The 14,715-nt window shown below is 38.4% G+C and overlaps 4 protein-coding genes and 2 pseudogenes across 4 annotated transcripts; 2 read left to right on the top strand and 4 right to left on the bottom strand.

The window, feature by feature from the left end:
* Positions 1–3,069: 3,069 nt before the first annotated feature.
* Positions 3,070–3,480, bottom strand: LOC149887803 (histone H3). The gene has a single exon (XM_090088889.1). The coding sequence runs from the start codon at positions 3,478–3,480 to the stop codon at positions 3,070–3,072; it is 411 nt and encodes a 136-aa protein (XP_089945015.1).
* Positions 3,481–5,067: 1,587 nt separating this feature from the next.
* LOC149887804 (late histone H2B.L4 pseudogene) lies at positions 5,068–5,472 on the bottom strand (annotated as a pseudogene).
* Positions 5,473–5,766: 294 nt separating this feature from the next.
* LOC149887805 (histone H2A, orphon) lies at positions 5,767–6,156 on the top strand. The gene has a single exon (XM_090088891.1). The coding sequence runs from the start codon at positions 5,767–5,769 to the stop codon at positions 6,154–6,156; it is 390 nt and encodes a 129-aa protein (XP_089945017.1).
* Positions 6,157–11,358: 5,202 nt separating this feature from the next.
* LOC149887806 (histone H3) lies at positions 11,359–11,769 on the bottom strand. Its single transcript, XM_090088892.1, has one exon. The coding sequence runs from the start codon at positions 11,767–11,769 to the stop codon at positions 11,359–11,361; it is 411 nt and encodes a 136-aa protein (XP_089945018.1).
* Positions 11,770–13,360: 1,591 nt separating this feature from the next.
* LOC149887807 (late histone H2B.L4 pseudogene) lies at positions 13,361–13,765 on the bottom strand (annotated as a pseudogene).
* A 294-nt stretch (positions 13,766–14,059) lies between these two features.
* Positions 14,060–14,449, top strand: LOC149887808 (histone H2A, orphon). The gene has a single exon (XM_090088893.1). It carries the CDS (start codon positions 14,060–14,062, stop codon positions 14,447–14,449), a length of 390 nt encoding a protein of 129 aa, XP_089945019.1.
* Positions 14,450–14,715: the final 266 nt, after the last annotated feature.

Consider the following 14,715-nt stretch of genomic DNA (forward strand, 5'->3'; position numbering starts at 1 on the left):
AACTAACAAAACTAACCTACTGACTAAAAACTAACTACTAACTAACAACTAACTAACTAACTAACTAACTAACTAACTAACTAACTAACTAACTAATAACTAACTAACTACTAACTAACTAACTAAAACTAACTAACTAACTAACAACTAACTAACTAACTAACTAACTAACCTAACTAACTAACAACAAACTAACTAACTAACTAACTAACAAACTAACTAACTAACTAACTAACTAACTAACTAACTAAACTAACTAACTAACTAACTAACTAACTAACTAACTAAACTAACTAACTAACTAACTAACTAACTAACTAACTAACTAACTAACTAACTAACTAACTAACTAACTAACTAACTAACTAACCAACTAACTCACTGAGAGACTAACTAACTAACTAACTAACTAACTAACTAACTAACTAACTAACTAACTAACTAACTAACTAACTAACTAACTAACTAACTAACTAACTAACTAACTAACTAACTAACTAACTAACTAACTAACTAACTAACTAACTATAACTAACTATAACTAACTAACTAACTAACTAACTAACTAACTAACTAACTAACTAACTAACTAACTAACTAACTAACTAACTAACTAACTAACTAACTAACTAACTAACTAACTAACTAACTAACTAACTAACTAACTAACTAACTAACTAACTAACCTAACTAACTAACTAACTAACTAACTAACTAACTAACTAACTAACTAACTAACTAACTAACTAACTAACTAACTAACTAACTAACTAACTAACTAACTAACTAACTAACTAACTAACTAACTAACTAACTAACTAACTAACTAACTAACTAACTAACTAACTAACTAACTAACTAACTAACTAAGTAGCTGACTTTGTATTTGTTTTCAATTATGAACGAGTTCCTTGCAAGATAGATATTTCTGTTGCATTTGTTAGCCTTTATTTTTAGCAAAAATAAAATTCCAACTGGTGCTTTTCTAATGTCAAGGACCTCGCTAAGGCTAAAGCAGCTAAGCCTAATGGTTATGATGTTATAAAGCGGAGAAAAATGAACTTTTCTGAAAATGAAAAAACGAGAGATGGAATTGATCTGCAATAACTTCGGTTGTGAACACCTTATAACTGATGCCTCGCGCGATTTTAATAACTTTGCATCATGCAAAAGCCGCCAAATTCACGATTCACGAGTGTTAAAGTGTCATTTTTGAAATGCCAGTTATGAGCGCATGAAATCAAAAGCGAAATTTGCACTTTGAAAAGCAAACGGAAATGTAGAGCATCTTTTAAAATCGCCATATTCTAATTCAGTTTTGCCTTTATGAACTTGAACAAAAGTTGCATGCCTTCCCAAGACTGCACAATTGTAAAGAAAACACCAAGCTTCGCTCGAACGATGACTATGAAGACGAAGAACCGAATGGACCCCGTATTGTGCATTCGTCACTCATTCTCTTATCTCCTCAAACGTTTTTTTACCGTTACCTTCCATAATGAATTTTATTTTTTATTTATTTTTTTTTTTTACGATGTCCAGAACTTTCAGGTTGCTAAGTTTTTCCTTTTTTTCTAGTGTCCGCGACTTTATATATGTTGACTGCGTTATCGCAGTTTTAGCCTTCGATCGTTTTTGTTAACGAACACGAATAAGCACAACATAGTGTTCCTTTTTCATGGAATGTTCTTTGTTGTGTCTCTGTGTTTAGAAAAAGAATTGGTCTGAACTAAAAATCGTCGTTAGTACGCGTTGCTAACGCATTAAATATTCCAGCAATCGCGCGTGTTTGTGCCCTTCGCCTCTATTGAGTTTGTATGGTACCAAATGCTTAGAAGAGATTGGCATAAGCTTTTTTGGGAAGCCATATGGTTCAGTTTCTTGATGAAATTAAGCTGCTTTGTCCAGAGTAAGTAGCGCTGATGTTATTTGGCCATGCGCGCACTCGATTGCTTTTAAAGACTATTTTTTCGATGTTTTGATGCGATACCTTTCGCTTCTAACATGCTGTGGCACCGAAACGCCGCAATTTACAAAGCGTCACTATTCTTTAGAAGATTTCAAAACTAATGAAGCTTTAAGAGAGCGAGAGACGCGAGCTGTGGAGGTTTGCCTGTCAACACGAAAACACACTTTGCAGTCTGACGGTGGAGCAAAAAAAAAAAAAAAAAAGTCTCCTCGACAGTCCGCATAAAACTCCGCTTGAAAAATAAAAACATCTAAACATCTAGAAGTTTTATAAAAACGAACGCAACGTTTCTCTGAAACACGACAAAAAAAAAATGACTGAAGCTGCATCTCCGAAAAAGGCCACAAAGAAGTCTGCGCCTAAAAAGCCTGCTGATCATGCTCCCTACAAGGCGATGATTGTCGATGCTATTAATTCGCTTAAAGAACGCAAAGGGTCGTCAAGACAAGCTATCGCCAAGCACGTCAAGGCCAACAACAAGGTGGGTGAAAACGTCGATTCGCAAGTCAAGATTAATTTAAAGCGCATGGTGGTTGCTGGCGAGCTCGTACAAGTGAAAGGAACTGGCGCGTCGGGTTCTTTTAGAATTGCAGCTAAGCCCAAACCGTTAAAGAAGCCTGCTGCAGTCGCCAAGAAGCACAAAAAAGAAGCCAAAGAAGTAAAGAAGCCTGCTGAAAAGAAGAGCACGCCAAAAAAGAAAGCTGCGTCAGTGAAAAAAGTCGCACAAAAAGAGAAAGTGAAAAAAGCTACTCCTAAGAAAAAAGTGACTCCCGCAAAAAAGAGCGCCCAGAAACCGGTTGCTAAAAAGCCCGCAGTAAAGAAAGTGAAAGCGACACCTAAGAAGAAAGCTGCAGCCAAGAAAACCATCGCAAAAGTGGAAAAGAAATAACCTAACCTACCCCGCTTTTTGTCAAACGGCTATTTTCATAGCCACACATCTTTCTAAAAACAAAGTTCCAGGCGTAGAACTTGTTTACTTTGTGTTTGTTTGTTTGTTGTTTTTTTTTTTTGTTTTGTTTTGTTTTAAGGCACTAAGCCGACAACGTTTTTAACAGATTTGTGGCTATGAAAATAGCCGTTTTGTTTAGAAGCACCATTTTTTAAGCTCGCTCTCCTCTGATTCTTCTCGCCAACTGAATGTCTTTTGGCATAATAGTGACACGCTTTGCATGGATGGCGCACAAGTTGGTATCTTCGAAGAGACCCACTAAGTAGGCTTCTGAAGCTTCTTGTAAGGCCATGACGGCGGTGCTTTGGAAACGCAAGTCAGTCTTGAAATCTTGAGCTATTTCGCGAACCAATCGCTGGAAGGGTAGTTTTCTGATTAGGAGCTCTGTCGATTTTTGGTATCTTCGGATCTCTCTCAAAGCTACGGTACCGGGTCGGTATCTGTGGGGTTTCTTTACTCCGCCGGTAGCCGGGGCACTCTTTCTTGCTGCTTTTGTTGCCAGCTGCTTTCTCGGTGCTTTACCGCCGGTAGATTTTCTAGCTGTTTGTTTTGTGCGGGCCATTGTAAGTTACGCTTACACTTATCAGTTTAAGTTGAACTTTTGAAGTTTTTCAATTTAACGCGTTTTGTTGACATTTTTAGACTTTGCCGCGACTTAAAGCTGCATTCTGATTGGTGCTAAGAAAGTGCTCTTTGATTGGTTCAAGTACAAATGCAAAATAAGGCATTAAGGCCACGTAGGCGTGTTTTTTGGCTACGGGAAAAGAGAGCGCGTTTGTCTCGCCTCTACAATTTCTGCTTTTTTAAACACTTCAAAGACAGGTCGACGTAGTGGAATTCCGAAAAGAAACTTTTCTGCTCTGTTTGCGAACGGATAAAAGCGTTAAATGCGAAAACGCGCGTTAAAAACAAGGCAGTTTGTTTTGGTTTTTTTTTTTTTTGTTTTTTTGGTTCAGATGGCTTTTTGACGAAGGACCGTTGCGATTGGTTGTTTGACGAAGATGTTTCCATCTATGTAGGGTAAAAGTCGCGCTTCCAGCGCATAATAAAAACAAAAAGAAACGCAAAAAGACAGTAATTGAACTTCAAACAATTTTAATCATGTCTGGTCGCGGTAAAGGAGGAAAAGGACTTGGAAAAGGAGGCGCAAAGCGTCATCGCAAGATTTTACGTGATAACATCCAAGGAATCACAAAGCCCGCCATACGTCGTCTAGCTCGTCGCGGTGGTGTTAAGCGTATCTCTGGACTTATCTACGAGGAGACTCGAGGCGTTCTAAAAGTCTTTTTGGAAAACGTTATTCGCGACGCTGTAACATACACAGAGCATGCCAAGAGAAAGACAGTCACCGCTATGGACGTTGTCTACGCATTAAAAAGACAAGGTCGCACATTGTACGGCTTTGGTGGTTAAAAGGGGAACACCTCAGCAATCAAAAACGGCTATTTTTATAGCCACACATCTGTTTTAAACGTTAATAGGCAATCTAGAACTTGAACGCTGCACCGCGATAAGCAGAGGGGGTGTGTAAAAACGGTTTAGTTTACCAGTTTCAGTTTGTTTCAATCGAAATGAAAAGCAATTGAATTGATTTCTAAGTAATGTTTTTTAGCGAGGCATAGTTTAACTGAGTGTTTAGAGTAGACGCTTGACACATAAAGTGTTTTGCTCACCATCATCGGGCTAGAAAGGTGATTTTTATCTAAAGCGCTGCTTTAAGTCTGATTTCCTAAAGATGCGCGCAATACATTTGAAAAAAAAAAAAAAAAAGAAAAAAGAAAAAAGGAGCAAAAGTGTGGTAGTAGCAGCAAATAATAACGATGGGTGGGTCATAAGGGCTAAGGTTTTGATCAAAAGCAAAAAGGTGGCGCTCAAGTAGTTGTTGAAAGATTTTCTCACGCGTTTACCTACTTAACTTTTTGTATCCAAAGTGGATGCAAAAGCTATACGTTTAAACATCAAAAAAAGCAAGTCTAGAAAAGCGCTCGCTCTTTAGACGCGGTGTCGCAATTTAAAACGAGCAAACAATGGCTGCCTAGCTATTGCATTTTAAGTACTTTCTCTCTACTACAATTTAAGGCGTTCTAATGCGTACAATGCTTTTACAAGATGTGTGGCTATGAAAATAGCCGTTTAGATAGCGCTCCATCTATTTACTGCTGGTGTACTTAGTAACAGCCTTGGTGCCTTCGCTCACTGCGTGTTTGGCCAACTCACCGGGAAGTAAGAGGCGCACAGCTGTTTGAATTTCACGCGAAGAGATGGTTGATTTCTTGTTTTGGAGGGCTAGTCGTGAAGCTTCTGAAGCGATTCTTTCAAAAATGTCGTTGACGAAAGAATTCATGATGCTCATCGCTTTGGAAGAAACACCAACATCAGGGTGAACTTGCTTCAAGACGTTGTAAATGTAAATGGCGTAGGATTCTCGCCTCTTTCTCTTGCGCTTTTTGTCTCCAGTACCAGCGATCTTGCCGCCTTTCTTACCAGCGCGTTTTTCCCCCTTTTTGGCCACCTTGGGCGCTTGTTTTCCTCCGGCCTTTGGAGCGTCAGACATGTCGACGAGTTTTAGAGAATTGAAATTTGAAATTACAAGCAACCGAATCACTTCCTATATAAAGCGCAGTTGTGGTCTCCAATTCGAGAACATTTCTGTTTCTCGCAAGCTCATTGGTTCTTCAAAGATTAACTAATTTGCGCATTGTTTGACGGAGTTTTTCTATTCGTTAAAAAAAGTGCAGTTCGAGACCAAATGTTTTTGATAAGAAAAAGGAATTTTGTAAGTTGATTTCAAAGCGCGCACAAATATCTCTAGGTTGTCTCTCGTTGTTTCTCAGTGTAAGAAATTAAAATGTCAGGACGTGGAAAAGGAGGAAAAGCTAAAGCCAAGGCAAAGACTCGATCGTTCAGAGCCGGACTTCAGTTTCCAGTCGGTCGTGTTCACCGATTTTTGCGCAAAGGACACTACGCCAATCGCATCGGTTCAGGCGCACCTGTCTATTTAGCTGCTGTTTTGGAGTATCTCTCCGCCGAAATTTTGGAGTTGGCCGGTAACGCTGCTCGTGACAATAAGAAAGCTAGAATCATTCCTCGACACTTACAGTTAGCTGTTCGCAATGACGAAGAGTTGAACAAGTTGTTGTCAGGTGTTACTATAGCCAGTGGCGGTGTGCTGCCAAACATACAAGCCGTTTTGCTTCCCAAGAAGAACGAAAAGGTTCCAAAACCAGCAGCCAAATAAACGGTACTCTGAACACAAGATAAAAAATAAAGGCTATTTTCATAGCCACACATCTGTTAAAAACATGACGGCATGAGCTTAAACACACTAAGGAGAATATAAAGAAGTGTGTGTGTGTGTGTGTGTGTGTGTGTGTGTGTGTGTAAGGAAGGGAGGGGAGGGGGGTTCAAAATCTCTTTTTAAAGCTGTTAGGGGATAAAAAGAGCACACGCATCCCGTTACAAAAAAATACATGGTGGGGTTTACACGCCATCTTTGAAACGTTTTAAGTTATAACCTGAGGGAGAAAAAACAGTTCGGTTACCTCACAGGTCACGTGCATGTTCAAGATTCCAAGTTTTGAAAGGATCCAACGTAACTTGAATAAAAAGTGAACACGCACGTGCCCAGATTGGCGACCATCTATAGGCTGTAGGAAAATAACAAAGAAGATTTAAGCGCCTCCGTAAGAATTTAGCTCCCTTAGGATTTCAGCAAAAAAGTATATTTAGCGGAGAAAAAAACAAAGAGCGAGGTTAAGCAGCAGTGACGGCATTAGCATCAGCAGCAGCAACAAAAACAAAACAAAACAAAAAAAAACAAACAAAAAAGCGGCAGCACGAAAAAAAAAAAAAAAAAAAAAAATTTCCGTTTTTTACACTTGCGTGTTTGTCTGTGTGTAATCCTTAATTGCATGGTTTTTTGTTGTTGGTTTTACCTTGTCATTTTTCTTCTGCGCACGTTCTCTTGGTCAGTAGTTTTTTGAAATGCGAAAAAAAACGTCAACGAAAAGAAGTGAACGGGTCATTGCACGTCATGTCTAACAAACAAGAGGGGTAAAGACAAAGACGTCCGCTGTCGAAAACTCATACATACTCCAAGCTGACACACTCTTGAGACACTTCGAAATAAAGCAAATGATCAAAGTCATAACACTTGACAAAGTCGAAACAAAAATCACAGCATGCGCAGACAACCCTTTATTTTACATTAAAGGAAAAAAACGTAAAGCTAGAACTAAACATTCCTTCAATTAAAACACGTCAAACTTGCGACGGGCACAAAACTCAACATATAACAAAGTTACGACGCTCTAGTTCTTTTACATTTTGTTTTCTAAATGACCCGTCCCTAAAACCCCGGAAAGAATAAAACGCGACAGTCGAGTTGTTGGCCAATACCTTTTTTCACAGTAACTATCAGGTGTTTCTCGCAACGTCGGATGGGTTGCTGAAACCTTAAAAAAGAACTTTAAAAAGCTTGTGGGGTAGCGTTAGTTCTCATGCTATTTTAACAAAGTACTAAAACTTTAGTTAAAGTAATAAGATTTTACAAAGTAGCTACATTTTAATTATTGTCCTCATTTATCGTCATCTATCGTCATTTTTCACGTATCTGCCTAACTTAGTACCTAACAAACTAACTAAGATACAAACTAACTAACTGAATGACTAACTAACTGACTGACTAACCAACTAACTGACTGACTGACTAACTAACTAACTGACTGACTAACTAACTAACTAACTAACTAACTGATTGACTAACTAACTAACTAACTAACCAACTAACTAACTAACTAACTAACTAACTAACTAACTAACTAACTAACTAACTAACTAACTAACTAACTAACTAACTAACTAACTAACTAACCAACTAACTCACTGAGAGACTAACTAACTAACTAACTAACTAACTAACTAACTAACTAACTAACTAACTAACTAACTAACTAACCAACTAACTCACTGAGAGACTAACTAACTAACTAACTAACTAACTAACTAACTAACTAACTAACTAACTAACTAACTAACTAACTAACCAACTAACTCACTGAGAGACTAACTAACTAACTAACTAACTAACTAACTAACTAACTAACTAACTAACTAACTAACTAACTAACCAACTAACTCACTGAGAGACTAACTAACTAACTAACTAACTAACTAACTAACTAACTAACTAACTAACTAACTAACTAACTAACTGACTAACTAACTAACTAACTAACTAACTAACTAACTAACTAACTAACTAACTAACCAACTAACTCACTGAGAGACTAACTAACTAACTAACTAACTAACTAACTAACTAACTAACTAACTAACTAACTAACTAACCAACTAACTCACTGAGAGACTAACTAACTAACTAACTAACTAACTAACTAACTAACTAACTAACTAACTAACTAACTAACTAACCAACTAACTCACTGAGAGACTAACTAACTAACTAACTAACTAACTAACTAACTAACTAACTAACTGACTAACTAACTAACTAACTAACTAACTAACTAACTAACTAACTAACTAACTAACTAACTAACTAACTAACTAACTAACTAACTAACTAACTAACTAACTAACTAACTAACTAACTAACTAACTAACTAACTAACTAACTAACTAACTAACTAACTAACTAACTAACCAACTAACTCACTGAGAGACTAACTAACTAACTAACTAACTAACTAACTAACTAACTAACTAACTAACTAACTAACTAACTAACTAACTAACTAACTAACTAACTAACTAACTAACTAACTAACTAACTAACTAACTAACTAACTAACTAACTAACTAACTAACTAACTAACTAACTAACTAACTAACTAACTAACTAACTAACTAACTAACTAACCAACTAACTCACTGAGAGACTAACTAACTAACTAACTAACTAACTAACTAACTAACTAACTAACTAACTAACTAACTAACTAACTAACTAACTAACTAACTAACTAACCAACTAACTAACTAACTAACTAACTAACTAACTAACTAACTAACTAACTAACTAACTAACTAACTAACCAACTAACTCACTGAGAGACTAACTAACTAACTAACTAACTAACTAACTAACTAACTAACTAACTAACTAACTAACTAACTAACTAACTAACTAACTAACTAACTAACTAACTAACTAACTAACTAACTAACTAACTAACTAACTAACTAACTAACTAACTAACTAACTAACTAACTAACTAAGTAGCTGACTTTGTATTTGTTTTTCAATTATGAACGAGTTCCTTGCAAGATAGATATTTCTGTTGCATTTGTTAGCCTTTATTTTTAGCAAAAATAAAATTCCAACTGGTGCTTTTCTAATGTCAAGGACCTCGCTAAGGCTAAAGCAGCTAAGCCTAATGGTTATGATGTTATAAAGCGGAGAAAAATGAACTTTTCTGAAAATGAAAAAACGAGAGATGGAATTGATCTGCAATAACTTCGGTTGTGAACACCTTATAACTGATGCCTCGCGCGATTTTAATAACTTTGCATCATGCAAAAGCCGCCAAATTCACGATTCACGAGTGTTAAAGTGTCATTTTTGAAATGCCAGTTATGAGCGCATGAAATCAAAAGCGAAATTTGCACTTTGAAAAGCAAACGGAAATGTAGAGCATCTTTTAAAATCGCCATATTCTAATTCAGTTTTGCCTTTATGAACTTGAACAAAAGTTGCATGCCTTCCCAAGACTGCACAATTGTAAAGAAAACACCAAGCTTCGCTCGAACGATGACTATGAAGACGAAGAACCGAATGGACCCCGTATTGTGCATTCGTCACTCATTCTCTTATCTCCTCAAACGTTTTTTTACCGTTACCTTCCATAATGAATTTTATTTTTTATTTATTTTTTTTTTTTACGATGTCCAGAACTTTCAGGTTGCTAAGTTTTTCCTTTTTTTCTAGTGTCCGCGACTTTATATATGTTGACTGCGTTATCGCAGTTTTAGCCTTCGATCGTTTTTGTTAACGAACACGAATAAGCACAACATAGTGTTCCTTTTTCATGGAATGTTCTTTGTTGTGTCTCTGTGTTTAGAAAAAGAATTGGTCTGAACTAAAAATCGTCGTTAGTACGCGTTGCTAACGCATTAAATATTCCAGCAATCGCGCGTGTTTGTGCCCTTCGCCTCTATTGAGTTTGTATGGTACCAAATGCTTAGAAGAGATTGGCATAAGCTTTTTTGGGAAGCCATATGGTTCAGTTTCTTGATGAAATTAAGCTGCTTTGTCCAGAGTAAGTAGCGCTGATGTTATTTGGCCATGCGCGCACTCGATTGCTTTTAAAGACTATTTTTTCGATGTTTTGATGCGATACCTTTCGCTTCTAACATGCTGTGGCACCGAAACGCCGCAATTTACAAAGCGTCACTATTCTTTAGAAGATTTCAAAACTAATGAAGCTTTAAGAGAGCGAGAGACGCGAGCTGTGGAGGTTTGCCTGTCAACACGAAAACACACTTTGCAGTCTGACGGTGGAGCAAAAAAAAAAAAAAAAAAGTCTCCTCGACAGTCCGCATAAAACTCCGCTTGAAAAATAAAAACATCTAAACATCTAGAAGTTTTATAAAAACGAACGCAACGTTTCTCTGAAACACGACAAAAAAAAAATGACTGAAGCTGCATCTCCGAAAAAGGCCACAAAGAAGTCTGCGCCTAAAAAGCCTGCTGATCATGCTCCCTACAAGGCGATGATTGTCGATGCTATTAATTCGCTTAAAGAACGCAAAGGGTCGTCAAGACAAGCTATCGCCAAGCACGTCAAGGCCAACAACAAGGTGGGTGAAAACGTCGATTCGCAAGTCAAGATTAATTTAAAGCGCATGGTGGTTGCTGGCGAGCTCGTACAAGTGAAAGGAACTGGCGCGTCGGGTTCTTTTAGAATTGCAGCTAAGCCCAAACCGTTAAAGAAGCCTGCTGCAGTCGCCAAGAAGCACAAAAAAGAAGCCAAAGAAGTAAAGAAGCCTGCTGAAAAGAAGAGCACGCCAAAAAAGAAAGCTGCGTCAGTGAAAAAAGTCGCACAAAAAGAGAAAGTGAAAAAAGCTACTCCTAAGAAAAAAGTGACTCCCGCAAAAAAGAGCGCCCAGAAACCGGTTGCTAAAAAGCCCGCAGTAAAGAAAGTGAAAGCGACACCTAAGAAGAAAGCTGCAGCCAAGAAAACCATCGCAAAAGTGGAAAAGAAATAACCTAACCTACCCCGCTTTTTGTCAAACGGCTATTTTCATAGCCACACATCTTTCTAAAAACAAAGTTCCAGGCGTAGAACTTGTTTACTTTGTGTTTGTTTGTTTGTTGTTTTTTTTTTTTGTTTTGTTTTGTTTTAAGGCACTAAGCCGACAACGTTTTTAACAGATTTGTGGCTATGAAAATAGCCGTTTTGTTTAGAAGCACCATTTTTTAAGCTCGCTCTCCTCTGATTCTTCTCGCCAACTGAATGTCTTTTGGCATAATAGTGACACGCTTTGCATGGATGGCGCACAAGTTGGTATCTTCGAAGAGACCCACTAAGTAGGCTTCTGAAGCTTCTTGTAAGGCCATGACGGCGGTGCTTTGGAAACGCAAGTCAGTCTTGAAATCTTGAGCTATTTCGCGAACCAATCGCTGGAAGGGTAGTTTTCTGATTAGGAGCTCTGTCGATTTTTGGTATCTTCGGATCTCTCTCAAAGCTACGGTACCGGGTCGGTATCTGTGGGGTTTCTTTACTCCGCCGGTAGCCGGGGCACTCTTTCTTGCTGCTTTTGTTGCCAGCTGCTTTCTCGGTGCTTTACCGCCGGTAGATTTTCTAGCTGTTTGTTTTGTGCGGGCCATTGTAAGTTACGCTTACACTTATCAGTTTAAGTTGAACTTTTGAAGTTTTTCAATTTAACGCGTTTTGTTGACATTTTTAGACTTTGCCGCGACTTAAAGCTGCATTCTGATTGGTGCTAAGAAAGTGCTCTTTGATTGGTTCAAGTACAAATGCAAAATAAGGCATTAAGGCCACGTAGGCGTGTTTTTTGGCTACGGGAAAAGAGAGCGCGTTTGTCTCGCCTCTACAATTTCTGCTTTTTTAAACACTTCAAAGACAGGTCGACGTAGTGGAATTCCGAAAAGAAACTTTTCTGCTCTGTTTGCGAACGGATAAAAGCGTTAAATGCGAAAACGCGCGTTAAAAACAAGGCAGTTTGTTTTGGTTTTTTTTTTTTTTGTTTTTTTGGTTCAGATGGCTTTTTGACGAAGGACCGTTGCGATTGGTTGTTTGACGAAGATGTTTCCATCTATGTAGGGTAAAAGTCGCGCTTCCAGCGCATAATAAAAACAAAAAGAAACGCAAAAAGACAGTAATTGAACTTCAAACAATTTTAATCATGTCTGGTCGCGGTAAAGGAGGAAAAGGACTTGGAAAAGGAGGCGCAAAGCGTCATCGCAAGATTTTACGTGATAACATCCAAGGAATCACAAAGCCCGCCATACGTCGTCTAGCTCGTCGCGGTGGTGTTAAGCGTATCTCTGGACTTATCTACGAGGAGACTCGAGGCGTTCTAAAAGTCTTTTTGGAAAACGTTATTCGCGACGCTGTAACATACACAGAGCATGCCAAGAGAAAGACAGTCACCGCTATGGACGTTGTCTACGCATTAAAAAGACAAGGTCGCACATTGTACGGCTTTGGTGGTTAAAAGGGGAACACCTCAGCAATCAAAAACGGCTATTTTTATAGCCACACATCTGTTTTAAACGTTAATAGGCAATCTAGAACTTGAACGCTGCACCGCGATAAGCAGAGGGGGTGTGTAAAAACGGTTTAGTTTACCAGTTTCAGTTTGTTTCAATCGAAATGAAAAGCAATTGAATTGATTTCTAAGTAATGTTTTTTAGCGAGGCATAGTTTAACTGAGTGTTTAGAGTAGACGCTTGACACATAAAGTGTTTTGCTCACCATCATCGGGCTAGAAAGGTGATTTTTATCTAAAGCGCTGCTTTAAGTCTGATTTCCTAAAGATGCGCGCAATACATTTGAAAAAAAAAAAAAAAAAGAAAAAAGAAAAAAGGAGCAAAAGTGTGGTAGTAGCAGCAAATAATAACGATGGGTGGGTCATAAGGGCTAAGGTTTTGATCAAAAGCAAAAAGGTGGCGCTCAAGTAGTTGTTGAAAGATTTTCTCACGCGTTTACCTACTGTAATAACTTTTTGTATCCAAAGTGGATGCAAAAGCTATACGTTTAAACATCAAAAAAAGCAAGTCTAGAAAAGCGCTCGCTCTTTAGACGCGGTGTCGCAATTTAAAACGAGCAAACAATGGCTGCCTAGCTATTGCATTTTAAGTACTTTCTCTCTACTACAATTTAAGGCGTTCTAATGCGTACAATGCTTTTACAAGATGTGTGGCTATGAAAATAGCCGTTTAGATAGCGCTCCATCTATTTACTGCTGGTGTACTTAGTAACAGCCTTGGTGCCTTCGCTCACTGCGTGTTTGGCCAACTCACCGGGAAGTAAGAGGCGCACAGCTGTTTGAATTTCACGCGAAGAGATGGTTGATTTCTTGTTTTGGAGGGCTAGTCGTGAAGCTTCTGAAGCGATTCTTTCAAAAATGTCGTTGACGAAAGAATTCATGATGCTCATCGCTTTGGAAGAAACACCAACATCAGGGTGAACTTGCTTCAAGACGTTGTAAATGTAAATGGCGTAGGATTCTCGCCTCTTTCTCTTGCGCTTTTTGTCTCCAGTACCAGCGATCTTGCCGCCTTTCTTACCAGCGCGTTTTTCCCCCTTTTTGGCCACCTTGGGCGCTTGTTTTCCTCCGGCCTTTGGAGCGTCAGACATGTCGACGAGTTTTAGAGAATTGAAATTTGAAATTACAAGCAACCGAATCACTTCCTATATAAAGCGCAGTTGTGGTCTCCAATTCGAGAACATTTCTGTTTCTCGCAAGCTCATTGGTTCTTCAAAGATTAACTAATTTGCGCATTGTTTGACGGAGTTTTTCTATTCGTTAAAAAAAGTGCAGTTCGAGACCAAATGTTTTTGATAAGAAAAAGGAATTTTGTAAGTTGATTTCAAAGCGCGCACAAATATCTCTAGGTTGTCTCTCGTTGTTTCTCAGTGTAAGAAATTAAAATGTCAGGACGTGGAAAAGGAGGAAAAGCTAAAGCCAAGGCAAAGACTCGATCGTTCAGAGCCGGACTTCAGTTTCCAGTCGGTCGTGTTCACCGATTTTTGCGCAAAGGACACTACGCCAATCGCATCGGTTCAGGCGCACCTGTCTATTTAGCTGCTGTTTTGGAGTATCTCTCCGCCGAAATTTTGGAGTTGGCCGGTAACGCTGCTCGTGACAATAAGAAAGCTAGAATCATTCCTCGACACTTACAGTTAGCTGTTCGCAATGACGAAGAGTTGAACAAGTTGTTGTCAGGTGTTACTATAGCCAGTGGCGGTGTGCTGCCAAACATACAAGCCGTTTTGCTTCCCAAGAAGAACGAAAAGGTTCCAAAACCAGCAGCCAAATAAACGGTACTCTGAACACAAGATAAAAAATAAAGGCTATTTTCATAGCCACACATCTGTTAAAAACATGACGGCATGAGCTTAAACACACTAAGGAGAATATAAAGAAGTGTGTGTGTGTGTGTGTGTGTGTGTGTGTGTGTGTGTAAGGAAGGGAGGGGAGGGGGGTTCAAAATCTCTTTTTAAAGCTGTTAGGGGATAAAAAGAGCACACGCATCCCGTTACAAAAAAATACATGGTGGGGTTTACACGCCATCTTTGAAACGTTT

This window comes from Hydra viridissima, unplaced genomic scaffold (assembly GCF_058129835.1).
Source record: "Hydra viridissima isolate aposymbiotic clone 2 unplaced genomic scaffold, HvirCarnegie_v1 scaffold_5, whole genome shotgun sequence".
Taxonomy (NCBI): domain Eukaryota; kingdom Metazoa; phylum Cnidaria; class Hydrozoa; order Anthoathecata; family Hydridae; genus Hydra; species Hydra viridissima.